General features: G+C 33.0%; 2 protein-coding genes and 1 pseudogene across 2 annotated transcripts; 1 reads left to right on the forward strand and 2 right to left on the reverse strand.

The window, feature by feature from the left end:
- Positions 1-3,457: 3,457 nt before the first annotated feature.
- On the reverse strand, positions 3,458-8,321 carry LOC18016394 (probable leucine-rich repeat receptor-like protein kinase At5g49770). The gene is made up of 19 exons (XM_006402179.2): positions 7,967-8,321; positions 7,770-7,890; positions 7,620-7,691; positions 7,465-7,539; positions 7,291-7,362; positions 7,022-7,186; positions 6,852-6,926; positions 6,686-6,757; positions 6,536-6,607; positions 6,386-6,454; positions 6,224-6,298; positions 6,069-6,140; positions 5,850-5,987; positions 5,294-5,769; positions 5,062-5,214; positions 4,836-4,972; positions 4,534-4,753; positions 4,226-4,461; positions 3,458-4,145 (listed from the first exon to the last, which is right to left on the reverse strand). The coding sequence occupies exons 1-19, from the start codon at positions 8,052-8,054 to the stop codon at positions 3,672-3,674; spliced, it is 2,862 nt and encodes a 953-aa protein (XP_006402242.1). The 5' UTR covers positions 8,055-8,321; the 3' UTR covers positions 3,458-3,671.
- A 3,847-nt stretch (positions 8,322-12,168) lies between these two features.
- Positions 12,169-14,546, forward strand: LOC112086665. Its single transcript, XM_024155637.1, has 6 exons — positions 12,169-12,448; positions 12,528-13,201; positions 13,296-13,394; positions 13,513-13,711; positions 13,823-14,321; positions 14,426-14,546. Exons 1-6 carry the CDS (start codon positions 12,169-12,171, stop codon positions 14,544-14,546), a joined length of 1,872 nt encoding a protein of 623 aa, XP_024011405.1.
- Positions 14,547-14,936: 390 nt separating this feature from the next.
- LOC112086666 lies at positions 14,937-15,501 on the reverse strand (annotated as a pseudogene).
- Between the last annotated feature and the right edge of the window lie 637 nt (positions 15,502-16,138).

The following is a 16,138-nucleotide window of genomic DNA, read 5'->3' on the forward strand; positions in this document are numbered from 1 at the left end:
TCTATAAATTTCAAACAAATCTCCAGATCTAGATGGAGATCGTGTTTTCCGTTCTTGCAACGTTTTTCTTTGGATCATCAGTCGATTTTTATTCATCAAGCTGCAGATATTACATATTGATATAAACATCCAATAATACATAAATCATCAATAAAACCGAATAATTAAGTTTAAATTACCTCAGAAGGAACCTCGATGGCCTTTGCAGTTGATTTGCTCAGAAAGTCATTCATCTCTTCCCACATATTAGTTTGCTCCATCTCTGATTCAGAAATTGGAGGAGGTGATGCTGTTTCTTCCACACCAAATCTCATGTTCAATGGTGGTGGATTAATTTTTAGTAATCTGTTTTCATCATAACTTTTTTCTTGGTGATTCTCCATTTTTGTCTAATCTCTTATTAGGCGTTTAGGGTTGCAGAGTAAATTTTAGAAGTATGTTTATAATCAAAGCAAACTCTTATTTTATATGGGATAGGGTAGTTAAAAAATATTCAATGTCACCAAATTTCTAGGTTTTCTTGGAAATACTGTTTCAACCATCCAGTTTGACTTTTTTACTTTCGCTTTTGATAAATGGACATAATATTTACACAAGTCTTCTTCGTCCAATTCACACAACTTAGCTCATACAAAAATATTGAAAAGTTTGGATTTTCCTCTTTAAAGTTTGATTTAAACCGCAATATATGGTAACATAATATTGTGCTCCGATAATTTCGAACTAATATTCTTATGAAGCAATAATGTTTAAATTGAATTATCTAACCATATATTCGGGATTTTTTAAAATATAATATGAAGGATATTGATATATTGTTATTACTTTCTATAACCAGATGCATATTGAAATTTTTAACGTATTCGTATATTTGTGTATGTCCTATTTAATCCATCTATATATTCACATCATACTTTTGTGAACTGCAACTTCATTTGTTACACTGAATAAAAATTCTCAATATTCTCCATTTCTACTGCTATGAACAGGATAGGTAAGCCTGATGCGTCCCACTTTATTCTATTAGGAATCCTTTTGATAGAACTATAGAGGCTTATCCTTTATAACTTCTTATCATACATTATTTGTTTCCTTCTAACTGTTTTAACAAGTTCTTTATGATTGTTTTCAGAAATTATTCAATTTCATCTACCAAGAACAAATTCTTCCAAGCGAAATAAGGTGGAAAAACTAATGAAAAATACAAAATTTATTGCTTGGATGGAGTGTAACAAGATATACGCAACTGCCAGATTCCTGCTCTACACTGAATTATCTCATCAATTTGTCTGGAATGCCACATTGCATTAGTGAAGGCCACAGGTGAAGGGTTCAGGAAATCTAACTATTCTTCAACAGTATTCAATTTATGATGGGAAAATTTTTTTTGGGTTGTCTGTTGAATATCATTAGAGGTCATCGCAGTTATGAAGATATCCGAACAGTTAATGGTGTTGTATACGACACCTTCAGATAAGTTTGCTATGCAAGGGTCTTATTCCCGGTCAATTAGATTTATATGTCTTTCTTAAAATTAGTTTTAAAATTGCATGCTGAATCTATATTTCAATAAGTTACTTTCATTTTGTTGTTTTTCATCGTTTTCATTTTTTACAATACTTTTTATGTTGAATATATGAAATACTAAGGTAAATCATCTACTAAATACTACATTTGCAACCGTTACATATTACATAATTAATACAACAGTCAACCAATTAATATTTCATTAAATATACCGTAACTTATAATTTATAATTTAGTTAATAAACTGTTATCATTGTAAGTTTAAAGTATCTTTGATGCGGATTAATCGTAACTTAATTGTTAATATGATAAATTATATCTCAAATTTTGGAAATCTCTGATAAAATTGAAAAACTTTTTAAATTTCATATTGAACTGAAGTACATAATATAGAAAAATACGGTTTATTGTTATTTTATATAATTTCTGCGATGAGAAATAATAAATCTAACAATCCTACAAATTTTGAAAATCGTTATAGTTCAAATTATAAAATCCCAATCAAAAGGTTTGTATTTCTTAAACAATATTGAGATCTCATTCGATGTAAATAACAATTTTCTACATAAGCAAGGACATTTTTTTCTAAAAATTCCAGTGACTAATAAAAAATCAACAATAGCAAAAACTTATGGAAAACGGTATACATTTCTCATTACCTACTGAGCAAAATTACTTATATCTCACTCTACAAGAAGTATATTGTCAATATTCTATCCAGAATTTGGTATAAAGTACTAACAGTATACTTCCTGTCGAAAGTGAGCATTCACAAGTAATATAATTACAATAACTGTGTGGCGATACAATGAATAAAACTACTTATTCTGATGTGATTCTTCACAGATGCACAAAAAATATTATGTAGGAAAACGTGTATTTTTCTTTCATGTAAACATATTTTTTGTATGTTTGTGTGAAGATCACATCAGAAGAATAATTGTAGTATGGGTTGTATTTGAGTGAGTAATTATTTGTTTGGTTAATTCATCAAAATTCTCTTATGGTGTGTATTTATAGAATTCTCTGAGAGTGACTCCTCATTTTTCTTCGCTGTGTTTCATATTCCCCAAAAGTCGTTTTTAATAAAAACATATTAAATAACATTTGACTGATTTATCATAATTTCCAAATGAAGATACATCTCGAAATAAATGAATATATATTCGCATATAATCTATAAAATATGTTCATATATGTCACATTTCGATGAATAACTTACGAACATAAAATTAATGTATGTATTTCATAATTACATGTATTCTTCATCTACACTTTCTTCATTATACATACCTAATTATAATTACTTAGAATTTATAACTGAAAATATGAGCCAATTGTAAGACACAATCCAATTCTTATACTAATAACATACCATTGGGCCCAAAATTAGTAACATTGTACCACACACTGTCAATTATCAATATTATAAAATTCGACCCAATAAACTTAACAATATACCCAATAAAATTAAAAATTTTAAAAACATTCAAGCCTGCACATGCGTGCAGACCAGTATCCTAGTATATTTTAAAACAGTTATGCGTAAGAAAATCAATTATCACATCTAAAATTTTTTCACAAATTTTGAATGGAGTTCAAAAAAAACAACATGAAAAGTTATTGATGTAAATAAGTAAAGAGATGATTTTCAATAAAATTTTAAACTTAAATAAAAACAAACAACACATTAATCATATTTTAGTATATAATATTTTACCTATATATACGTAAATTTTTATATTAATTTATGTTTATGTTGGGATCATATATTTTATAGGTGTTTCAAAAAAAATATTATCTTATTATTTTATCAAATTTAATGAATTTTTACACTGCTCCAACTCGGAACCCAAAAAATTTCACAAACATCGAAACAAAAACTATATTTCATACTTTTATAATGTTTGAAAATCGGTGTTTATGTTACAAAGAGTAGTTGTTTATTAGTTCTGAGTTTCACTACATTCTTCTCCTTGATGAAAAACAAAGAAAACAAAAATTAGTCATTTAGTCGTGCTGACACTTCATAAAATCAGTGACACATAGCAACAAATCAAATCATGCAAGTCCACATTCACAAGGCATTCCAAGTATCAAGTCACTTAATAAATAGCAAAAAAAACAAAGAAACCCATAATTAATCATTGGGGTTCGAGCTTTGACTCTGGGAAATTCCCACTGTACTCAAACGAGTCCTTGCCGTAAGGATCACCAGATCCTTTACTTGCTTCCTCGTACGTTCTTGAAGTCGATGCTGAATCTACATTAGGGTTTAACCCCGCAAGCTGCATAATGTTCTCAATCTCTTTCACTACCTCACCCATCGATGGTCTATTCACTCCTTCCTCCTCCACGCATCTCAGAGCCAAGTCTACGTACTTCTCAAACCCTTTCAGATTGCTGCTGCTTGCGATAATCGTCGTGTCCAACAGTTCTTGCAGATCATACAAACTCCTTGACTTATTCATCTTCGTCTTTACCTCTCTCACTACGTATTTGCCTCTCTCTATTGGACTTTTACCGGTTAATAGCTCAAGCATTACCACACCAAAACCATACACATCGCTCTTCTCCGTCAGTTGATTAGTCATGTAGTACTCAGGATCCAAGTAGCCCTGATACCAGAGAAACTTTTAGTTTTAAATGATTCTAAGAAAGAAAGAAAAGGAGGGCGATTGATTGTTTCTATACTTACCATGGTTCCTTTCACTTGTGTTGTCACATGTGTTTTCTCAGGGTCTCCCACTAGTTTGGAGAGGCCAAAGTCGGCAACCTTTGCGGTTAGATTTTCATCAAGTAATATGTTGTTTGATTTGATGTCTCTGTGTATGATTGGAGGATCAGCAAGCTCATGAAGATAAGCCAGACCCTTCCCTGAACCAAGTGCTATTCTAAGCCTTCTTGTCCAATCAAGTCTAATCCCGCTCTTCCCTGCATTATCATCAAATTCAGCACCCAAGAACGATCGTAATTCCTCAAAGGAAGAAAGATATTTTGTATTACCTGAGAGACTATCTCTAAGAGAGCCATTGGGAATGTACTCGTATACGAGCATTTGTTCACTTCTATCAAAACAGAAGCCCAATAGTCTAACAACATTCTTATGATGGACCCTTGAAAGAAGTTCGATCTCAGTTTTGAACTCTAGCCCTCCTTGCAAAGATCCTTGTTGAGCTCTTTTGATTGCTATGAGTTGTCCAGAGGAAAGAATTCCTCTGTACACCTGTTTCACCACCAGATTTGGGATCAGAATTTCAACTCACGTCATTGCTACTTTCAACTTATGCTATTGCAAAGAGACAAACCTTGCCATAACCTCCACCCCCAACATCATTTGCTTCTGAAAAATTGTCTGTACATCTCTTCAGCTCTTCAAAAGTAAAAGCTTTTGCTCCCATTAGCTGTGGAGCATCGATACTGCTCTTACTCGTATCCCACTTGGCTGAAACATACAATAAAAAAAATCAGAAGTTACAAGCAACTTTAACCTAAGGGAGGAGTATTTCGAAGTAGTAAACTTTCTCCTCTTACCAAAAGGATTATTTTGACCAGTTGCTCTATCTGCTCTCTTCCTCTGTCTAAGAGCGTAAACCCCAGCTAAAGTTAACAACAATAGAAGAATCGCAGCACCAACTGCTGCTCCTATTATAATGCCTGTGTTTGATGACTTGGAACCTCCTCCATCTGTGGCATAAAAAGGCAGAGAAAATAAGTTATATGGAATTCGTTTTAGATTCAGTTTGATTGTGTGAAGTGATCATACCGGAGAACTGACTGTAACGGTCGGCTCTGAATATGTAAGGGCCAAATATAGCAGGAGGCTTATAAGTCTGGTTACTAAACGCAAAATTAACAAGTAACATTCCCGTCTCATTAAAACCCTCTCTGCCTAAAGGAAATACCAAAAGATCTATTAGAAGCTGATGATCGGTTGCATTCTCTCTAATGTTTCTGATGCCCACGGAGTCCACCGGATAACTAAATTTCTTAAAGAAATCTGCTATTGTCTTCTGTAGAATCTCGAAGTTGGTTGAGTTGAACAACCCTGAGAAGGAAGGAGACCTGAAGTAGAAAGTTCCTGTGAATGGATACGCACACCGACACAAGGGACTTGTTTCCCTGCCCTGATCACAGGGAGAACAGGTTGATGGGATGGTAGAAAATGAGGTATTGTGTGGTATTGCTGAGCAGTAACTCGGCCTGTTCCCCAATTCCTGACACACTGGATTATCTGCCAATCTGTGGATATGTCAACAGACATAAGCAAATGACCGATGAAACAAAAAAAAACCTTTTTTGTTTCTGACCAGTATACATACATTACTTGGATGCGTGTATTAGCTGGTGGTTGTTTATAAACATCTATGTTATTGTATTGTAAATCAACAAACTCCAGCTGGTTGCTATAGGTTGTACCAAAGTCCAAGGCTGAGTCTATCCGATTGCTCTTTAGGATACTACAAGTAAAAAAAACCGCAATAAGTAAAGATTTTAAAACACTGAGTTGATTTTCCGATTTCATGTATTATTTAACTCACACTGTCTGCAACTGAGCAGGGGTGAAAAATGAGGTTGGTATTGAACCATTAAGTTGGATCCCTTCCATTCTTCTGCAAAGAAGAAGAACGTTTGTTCTTAGAAAGTATACACATGGAGATCAAGAAAAAAGAGATACGAGTAATATTGCTCATACAATGTTGCTAAGGAGCGTAATGAAGAGATCCATGATGGAATTGGTGAGAATTCCAAAGGGTTATTGCTCACGTCTCTGATAAAAAAAAACACAAACACATCATGGCATTCGATCGATTAAGAATGAAGGATTGAGAAGGAATAGAAATATATAAAAACTTACAATGTGTATAGACTGGTCAAGCTGGTTAAATTTGGAAGACTACCTGTAAATCTGTTGTTGGCCAAGTACCTGATATGGATTCAATTATAAACTCTCTTACCTTTACATTAATATCTACAAAGATAGAACAAACTCAGGTTGTTCACTTACAGTTCTTGAAGATCTGTGAGATTGTTAAGACTTGTAGGAATATCACCACTTAGTCTATTCCTATCAAGGCGTCTATAACACACATAAAAGTATATGAGGTAAAACATGGGATTAAAAAGAAAAAAAAATTAACAGTCTTTTACTACTTACAACACTGTCAGCGTTTTAACGTGGCTTAGGCTTTTCGGGATCGGGCCCGTGAATTGGTTTCCTTCGAACAGCCTATCGATAAAACAACAAACAATGCAGTCATTTTGTTAGTTACTACTCTCACCTTGTGAAAACTCTCAGCTTTCACAAGTAATTTGAAGCTTACACATGTATCAAAGTCATGCTTGAGCTGAAAAGCGTTTCCGGGATTTCGCCTGAAAGCTTGTTTTTTCCAAAATGACTGCAGGAGAAAGTGAACGAGAGTCAGACTAATTAGTACACTAAAGAGAGTGGTTATATAAATAAAAAAACTGAGAAATTTGGGATTATATATACAAATGCTTAGTTTCAAGAAGCATGTCAAGTCCAGGTGAAGAAGTCCCATTAGAAACGGGAATGCTTCCTTCGATCTGATTGTCAGCTATGTCGAACCAATATAGTTTCGATAACCGTCCGATGGAAGCAGGAATTGTTCCACTGAATTTATTTAAATTCAGTGAGCTGTATGGAGGAACACACAAATCAATACTAATGCTATTACAAAGGCTTGAGATTGCAAAGTGAAAAAGAGACTGTACTTCATGATAAGAAGAACGGAATCTTACAGATATATAAGTTGTTCTAAATTTCCTATGGACTCAGGGATTTGACCAGTGAAACTACATCCAACAAGGATCCTGGAGGGTAAACAGAGTTTCATTAAAATCATATATAAGACAAGGATATATATATATATATATATAAGTTTTACTATAGATCCAATGATCTAGTTTGCTTACAAGTTCCTCAACTTCTTAAGTTGACCGATATTTGGTGGAAGTGGTCCGGTCAATCCAGTATTGTATGACAAATCCCTACAACGATAGGATTATAGATGAGAACAGAATCCACTTATAAGTATGGGAAGAACATAAAAAAGAAGAAAGACGCATACAAGATCTGCAATTCAGGCAGCGCTGCAATATCCGCTGAAAGCTTTCCTTCCACGTTAAGGTTCCCAAGGGATCTGCAACAACACAAAGTTAAAAGTCTGTGTATGATATCGAAACAAGCATAAACCAAAAAACAACAAATAAGTTGTTACATTGAAACGACGCGATCATTGCTACATGTAATTCCAACCCAATTGGTTCCACAAGGATCAGCTCCTTCCCAACTATCAGGAGACGTGGTCCATTCAGCCTTCAGGGCTTGTAAAGCAGAAGCTGCACCAGTTTTTCAAACAATTCAAAGATTTTGAAAGTCGTTTACCTGAGAAACCATCTACTTAGTTATACTTACCGTCCAAACCATTTGTGAGTGCAGAAACAGAACAAGTTTGGAAGAAAAGCAAGATCAGGAGCATAAAGGCTCCAATTCTTGAACTCATCGTCAAACCAACAAAAAATCTCTTTTTCCTCTTCTTCGGTATCTAATTGTATATCAAAGAAAAAAGCATATGGTCTACACAAGGTATGACAGAATTTCTCAATAATAATTACAATCTCCTCGCACACCAAAACATGTAGACAATTATGTTAACAAAAAGGAGAAGACTTTGAACAAATGGAGTGAAGAAATATATTAAAAGAGAAAATAGAGAGTGGACCATAAAAAACTTGGTCAACTTGAAACAGCCGATAATGGGATTTTAAAAGAAGATTTCAATTCAAAAGGGTAATGGGAAGGAACAAATGATGAACAATACATTAATGAAAACATATGAGTTGTCGTGATGCAAAACTAGTGTGGGACCTGTTTTTATCTACTATATTAAATACACTCATTATTGATTTAGAAAAAAAAATTCAAAAAATATCTCCGAACGTATGATTTGGTTGGCGCAAAACGTTTCATTTAGCTCACAAAAATGGAGACTTGTGGAATAGAATAGAGTCGTGGTCAGCGACTAATGCAGTGACATGGCTCTTTTAACAGCAAGATGGAATAAAGTCATGGTCGACGAAAAAATCGGCTCAAGCATTTGCCAATTTGATATGATAATGCTAATTGCAACAATGATGACGCTGATTATTTGTTGATATATATTGACCTATACTCCTAAATTAATCATAAGAATAATCTAGCGGGTATGCAGGACATATATAAATAAATGGGATGGCCCCAACAAGCAATGTGAAGAAGTTGTGTAATCAATTGGGTCTAGCTTAAAAGGACTAAACCTTAAATTTCTTAATGTACTTAATTATCAAGGATAACTAAGAGAGTACAAGCAGGAGGACAATTAGGAAAAAAAAAAGTGGAGAAACGTCATGGCAGTGATGTACTGTTTGATGTATGTCCATTGTCCAACATAATGTTTTGTCGATCAACTATCAGAGAATGAAAATGTTGATGTCCACATACTACAATCATGGGTCGTGTATAGTGTTACGTCTCACAAATGCTCTACGCGTTGAGCATGTTAAATACAAGGTGCATGCCATCTCACTACTCCCACTAAAATCATTAGCCTTGAACCTCATGATTAATAAGAACAATTAAAAAAATCCTTTTTTTCTTTAACTTTCTTTGGGTCTCCACAACTTTAAAAGGTTAGTTATTAACTCGTAAAATCACCGAGCTATTCGCTTAAACTCTTACGGCTTCTACTAAACTTGTAATATTCCTAAATAGATATTCAATTTATTTGATCATGTCTTGCAGAAAACTTCAACAAATTCCTTAAACTGTTAGGGATTACAGATTTTCAACGATACTTCCAGAAAAACTCTCTTTAAATAATTTATTTGAACAAATCTTCAATCTCAGGGAAGAGTGCAACTCCTAAATTGTGTAATTCAAAATTTCTAGAGCAGCTCTTTCAATTTTCCAAATTTTTTGTAGTCATGGGGTTTATACCGAACTGAACTGTGGTCTGGCTAGTTTGGTTTTGGTCCAGTTCGGTTGGACACCTTAGTTCACTACTGAAAATATATAATATATAAATTTAGAAACAAAATTTCCAATAAAAGAAATATTTACTTAGAGGAACATTTGGTGAAGCATAAGTAGTAAATAGTTTTGGATATAATTATTGGACTTTTTTTTTTGGTGTGTAATTGACGTACTACCAAATTCTGGTTTGTATAGAGATGGGCAATTATAATATTTTCCACTTATTATTAATTTTCTTAATATTAATGGAAAAAGTAATGAGTTTTAGGAGAGCAAAATATTCTTGTATTCTAAACTAAATATAATTTTCTTTTCTTAAAATATTGGTTTTTATTTATATATATATATATATTTTTTTAATTTCTATAGTCCAAACATAACTACTATTTTTGAATTATCTCTTAGATTATGAATCAATCATAAAATTTACCTTTATTCACATACAATATTATTATACATGTGCCAACATCTAGTCAATTAACTTGACACTAGGAATTAATCCGCGTAATAACTAATACGCTGAATTATAATATTTTAATAATTAATTTTAAAATTTTAGTTAATAAAATTTATTGGTATATATAAGTATGCATATGTTAACATCACACAAAAAATATATCTATCAAATAAAAAATTAATTTATTGTTAGAATTTTATAATATTTTTTAAATAATAATAAATAGTGTAAATAAAAAAAATGAGTTGTTATATAACCTGTAGACAATAGACTAAAATATTATGATATTATAATCATCAACTCTAATTTGCACCGCTTAATAATTGAGTTTTATGGTCTGCAAACTATAAAAAATCAATTTTATCTTGTTTAACTTTATATAAAAATACTAAAATATTTTTTTAAACTTAGGCTTTATATATAACAAATAAAAATATAACAAATTATATTTATTTTTAAAATACAAATTATAAAATTTAGTAGATTGAATATACCACATATTTTAAAAACTAATATGCTGAATTGCGAGATTTGTTTTTGTGAATATTTAAAAATTAGAATCATAACATGTTCATATCAGACTAACTCGTTTACTTAACCATAGATTATATCTCGTGCATCCGAACGGAAATTTTCTTTTAATCAAAATTTGTAATTTAATTTAATCTTTCTTTATAAATATAATTTTTTACGAAGTGATATAAAAAAACATAATTTTAACTCGGTTATTTTTTTATATTTTTTTCAGTATTATTATAACCAGCATGATCATCAAAACATAATTTTAACTCGGTTATTTTATTAATCAAAAAGTGACCATTATTGTAAAAATATATTTCTAACTCGCTCATTTTATTAATCCGAAAAAGACCGTGATTATGAAACCATAATTCTAACCCTCTCGTTTATATTACTTTATAGTATAAATATTTACTAATTTTGAAATATTTTTCTCTTAATATCTTGCATGCTTTGATAACCTAACCCGCATAAGACCATAATTATAAAACAAAACTTAACTTGTCCCATCAAATTATTATATATTATTAATATTTATCTATTTTCAATATGTGAATGATAGAATATGATTTAAAATATAACAAGATATTTATTAATCATATGTGTTATTCTGAAAATCTTATTTAAATTTCAAATGTTAAATAAATCTAACCTATATTTAAGGAAGTCTATTTAAATTAATATCTATAGACTATAGATACAACCTATATTTAAGAAAATTTTTAGTTATCTAAATTAATATCTAATTTTTGGAATTAAATTTACATATATAAAAAAGTATTTTAAAAAAAAAAACTTTGGAAAATGTTTTGAAACAAACACTAAAAATGCTTCTGTTTTAATATAATAGATGTTTGTACTGGATTAAAATATAATTAGAAAAACCATTTCTAATATGCACCATTTAATGACTCTCACTTCACCATGATTTTTTTTTAAAAAAAAAAAATCAATTTTTTCATGTCAATTTTTTGGGTAAAATAACTGAAATATTATTTTTATATATAATCAGTAAATATAGCAAATTATAGTAAAAAAAAAATATTTCACCAATTTTTTTGGTATCATGACTTTTGATCTTGACTTTTCATATTATTTAATTGAAGAAATTTTTATTTTCACGTTTTTTTAATTAAATATACTATATCATATGAAACAAAAAATATAAGAATTTATCATGTTTTTAAATTGGAAAAACGATCTATTCCCCCTCCCCCCCGCCCCGCCCGAGAAGTATTACATCTGTGTAGATCATTCCCAAACTAAACCCTCGTCCTATATCTCCACCATATAAACTTTTACGATCTATATCCCCCCAATAATAATGTTCTAGATCGATTTCCCCATAGATGTTAAATTCGAAATCTGTTTCCCCATAAAATCAGTTTTTGATGGTTTACTATTTTCTAATCGTTTTAAAGCATTAAAAACCAATTATTAACCATAATAAACCAGAATCAACCAGATTACGACCCGATTAAAATTCTAAATCTCGGATTAAAACCATACCCGATTACCCAACCTCTGAAATCACAAAATCCCCAAAATCAAAAACCCTAAATCAGAAAACCCCAAAGTTAAACAATCTCCAATTCTTAGAACCCTAGAAATGGAAACGAATTCAACGTTAATGGCTCTAGTCATTCAAGATTTTGGTGAAGATGACTTCGACGAAGAAGCAGTGGATAGAGAAGCATGCGAAATCGAGAAGACGGTGGACGACTTCGTCGACGAGCCTTCGATCCAACACGACGTGATCCCAGAGAGTGATGACGAGGGAAAGAAACATCAGAAAACGCCGAGAGAGCAGACCCACATCAGACATGGAGACGGGAGACTGTACAAGCATCAGACATTCTTCAACGGAGTGGCTTTCAAGGAGTGTGTTCTTGACTATGCATTGAGAACAGGTCAAAATTTGTACCAAAAAGTATGATAAAGAGAAGATCAGGTTTAATTGTGCTGGTGGTGATCATGATGATGGTGAAGGTGATGATTGTTCGAGGAAAATCTATGCTTCAATTCTACCCAATGATCCGATTTGGAGGGTTAGGGTCTTTGAAGATAAACATAGTTGTGTGCCTAATGGACAGTGTAAGATGCTAAAGGTGCCACATATAGCTAGGTTGTTTGTTGACAAAATCCGAGATGAACCACAAGATTACATGCCCATGAAGATTGAAGAAACTGTTCTAGAGAAATGGGGAATCAACGTGACTAGGTCTCAATGTCAGGCTGCTAGGAACAAGGCATTGAGGTGGATTGAAACTGAATATAATCTTCAGTTTGCCCGTCTAAGAGATTATGCGGCTGAGTTAATTGACTCAAACAAGGGTTCTACAGTGGTGATCGAAACACTGAAAAATGCAGAAGGTAAAGAGGAGTTTAACAGGTTCTATGTGTGCTTTGATGTCATAAAAACAACTTGCAAAGAAACATGTAGGCCATTGGTAGGACTTGATGGCACTTTCATCAAACATAAGATCAAGGGGCAGTTATTGGTTGCATTACGAAGAGATGCAGACAATGGTATATACCCAATAGCATGGGCTGTTGTTCAGGCCGAAAATACTGATAATTGGACATGGTTTGTCCAGAAAATAAAGCATGACTTGACTCTGAATGATGGTGATGGTTTTATCATGATCTCGGATAGGCACAGGGTAATGTTTTTTAATTGTTTGTGTTTGTGTTTATTATTTTCATGTAACAAAGTTTACTTTAACTTGTTCATGTCTGTGTGTGTTTATGTTTCAGGGATTGATTGCAGCTGTCAAGTTAGAACTACCAAAGATAGAACATAGAATGTGTGTAAGACACATCTACGACAATATAAAGAAGAATCATGGGAAAAAAGTCAGACATGAAGACATACATATGGCATTTAGCTTGGAGCTACAATGAAGTAGAGTAGCAACAACGGTTGGATAGGATTCGATGCTATGACTCTGGTGTCTATGATGATGTGTGTAAGACCAAACCAAGGACTTGGTGCAGAGCGTTCTACAAGATGGGGAATTACTGTGAAGATGTGGAAAATAACTCTACTGAGTCTTTCAACAACACCATAAAAAAGGCAAGGGAGTTGCCTTTTGTGCCGATGCTAGAGATGGTTAGGAGACTTGCCATGGCACGGATTGCCAAGCGAAAAGCTAAATCACATAATCACAAAGGTAAGTTTGAATATGGTTTCGTTCTGATTGTGTTTTATTTTATGGTTTTGGTGTTTTTTGTATCAAGCATCAGTGCTTGTGTTTAGTTCTGATTGTGTACTTGTGTTTCAGGTATTTGTACACCATATGTAGCTAAGTTTCTAGCAAAAGAGAAGAAGATAGCTGATGACTGCAAAGTGGCATACTCAACAAATGGTGAGTACAAAGCAAGGGTGAATAGTTGTTCTTACCGTGTCAACTTGGAGAAGAGGACTTGCACCTGCATGAAGTTTCAGATTTGTGGCATTCCTTGTGAGCATGCTTATGGAGTTATTAATCATAAGAAGCTAATCCCTGAAGACTTCGTATGTCACTGGTTTCGTACGGCCATGTGGAAGAGGAACTACACCAATGGAATCAGTCCAGTGAGAGGTGCTTCATTCTGGCCTGCGACAGGTGCTCCTAATGTGCATATTCCGCCTAAGCCGCTACAGCCTGGAAGGAAGAAAATCACCAAAACTGGTAAAGAGAGGAAAAAAGGTGTTAACGAATCTCCAAAAAAGAAGGCAGATAAAGTGAAAAAGAGAATAATGCATTGTAAAATATGTGGTGAAGCCAATCATAATGCCAGGTTTCACAAAAAGCAAAAAACACAGGTATGTGTTCTCAGCTTTGTGTTGTATGGGTTTTGTGGTTTCGTGTTTTTATTTATATAGAACTCTAATTTTTTTGCAGGCTTCTCAAGCTACAATACCTGAAGGTCAAGCTTCACAAGGTCCTCAAACTCAAGCCTCTCAAGGTGAAGCTTCTCAAGGTGAAGCTTCTCAAGGTGTGCAAAGTGCACTTCCATGTCTAGCATGGGAGAATTGATTATGGTTAAGCACTTAAGAAATGAAGATGGATCTATTTGTCTTTGTTTTGTGTCAGTTTAGGTGTTTTTTTGTGGTGCTTTTTTCACAAATTGTATCAGTTTAGGAGTCTTTGACCACTTTTTTTTTGTAAAACTCATATTTTAATGCTAATGGTCTTGAATTAAGCACTTTTGGCTCCATCTTTGTCTCCCACTGGTAGTAATTGTATAATTAACTAAACAAAATACATAACAGACCAAAAACAATAATCTAGAAACACAACCATGCCCATACAACAATAAGTCATTACACTCCGTACGAAATTATTACACACCATACAACATCAAAACAAGAAAACAATCTAAAAACACAATGACCTCCATACTACAATCAACCTACACTTTGGTTAACCCAACCATGATCATACATCCAACTACTACAAGAGTCATAAGCATTTTCATCCTAAATTTGGCTTCAATCAACACATCTTCAACCCTCTCCATTATCTCCTTCTCGAGCTTCATTTGAACCTTTTCAAACATCTTCTAAAACTCTTTGTTACACTCTGTAGTTATCTCTTTAAGATCTTGTTCAAGCTTTGCGTTTTTGAATTCCAATGCCTCAATGTCGTTTAAGAATGCCTCATCAACCCATTTGAAGACATGGTTATCATTCACAAGCTACAAATCAGTAAAATGAATCACAATCATAATTCTCACACACAACAAGCCCCTAACAAATATAATAAAAATCAGAAAGCATTCCAATTACCTTCTTTGCAGCAGCAAAACTACAACGGAAGTATCTCCGATAGGGATTATTATCGGATTTGGATATCAACGCAACAATTTTTTCACCACACCAACAACTCTTAGGCACACCAACAACTCTTCCTCTTCTTGAAAGAGCACTTGATGATCCACTAGAACCTCCAGACACATTACTCGTAGCTCCAGACATCACCACTTTCAACCCAAAAACTAGAATAAGAACAAATCATAAGAAGAACAATGATGACGAATTTGTGATTCTGGACTATGACAAGCATAACACTACGATAATCAAACCCAAATAAGATAATTACCAGAAATTTCAGGAATTCTAGATTCGGGCAATCGATCTCTTCAAATCGAGTGTTAGGGTTCTTAGTGTTTGAAAAATTCGATTTGGGGATTTGGAAACGAAATATAAGACAACTCGGGTTTTACGTCGGGTCGGGTTTTAGTTTAAATTGGGTTATTTTCGGTTTAGGTTGTGGTTTGTTCGGTTGGTTAGAGTTTGGTATCGGGTTAAGAACATAAATCATGAAAACCAATATCTATAGGGAAATTGATTCAGAACATTATTATTGGGGGGATATAGATTGTAAAAGTTTATATTGTGGAGATATAGGACGAGGGTTTAGTTTGGGAGTGATCTACATGATACTTCTCGGGGGGAAATATATCGTTTTTCCTTTTAAATTCAGAAATTAAATAGTAAATATACTTTATTAAATGAGAATCAAAGACTTTCCATATTTTTTTCAATAGATTTGAAAGACAATTATATCCTTTCCTATTTTAATTATTCTTTGTTATTTGTAATGGCATTTGAT

The sequence above is a fragment of the Eutrema salsugineum genome, unplaced genomic scaffold, assembly GCF_000478725.1.
Source record: "Eutrema salsugineum unplaced genomic scaffold, Eutsalg1_0 scaffold_2, whole genome shotgun sequence".
NCBI lineage: Eukaryota > Viridiplantae > Streptophyta > Magnoliopsida > Brassicales > Brassicaceae > Eutrema > Eutrema salsugineum.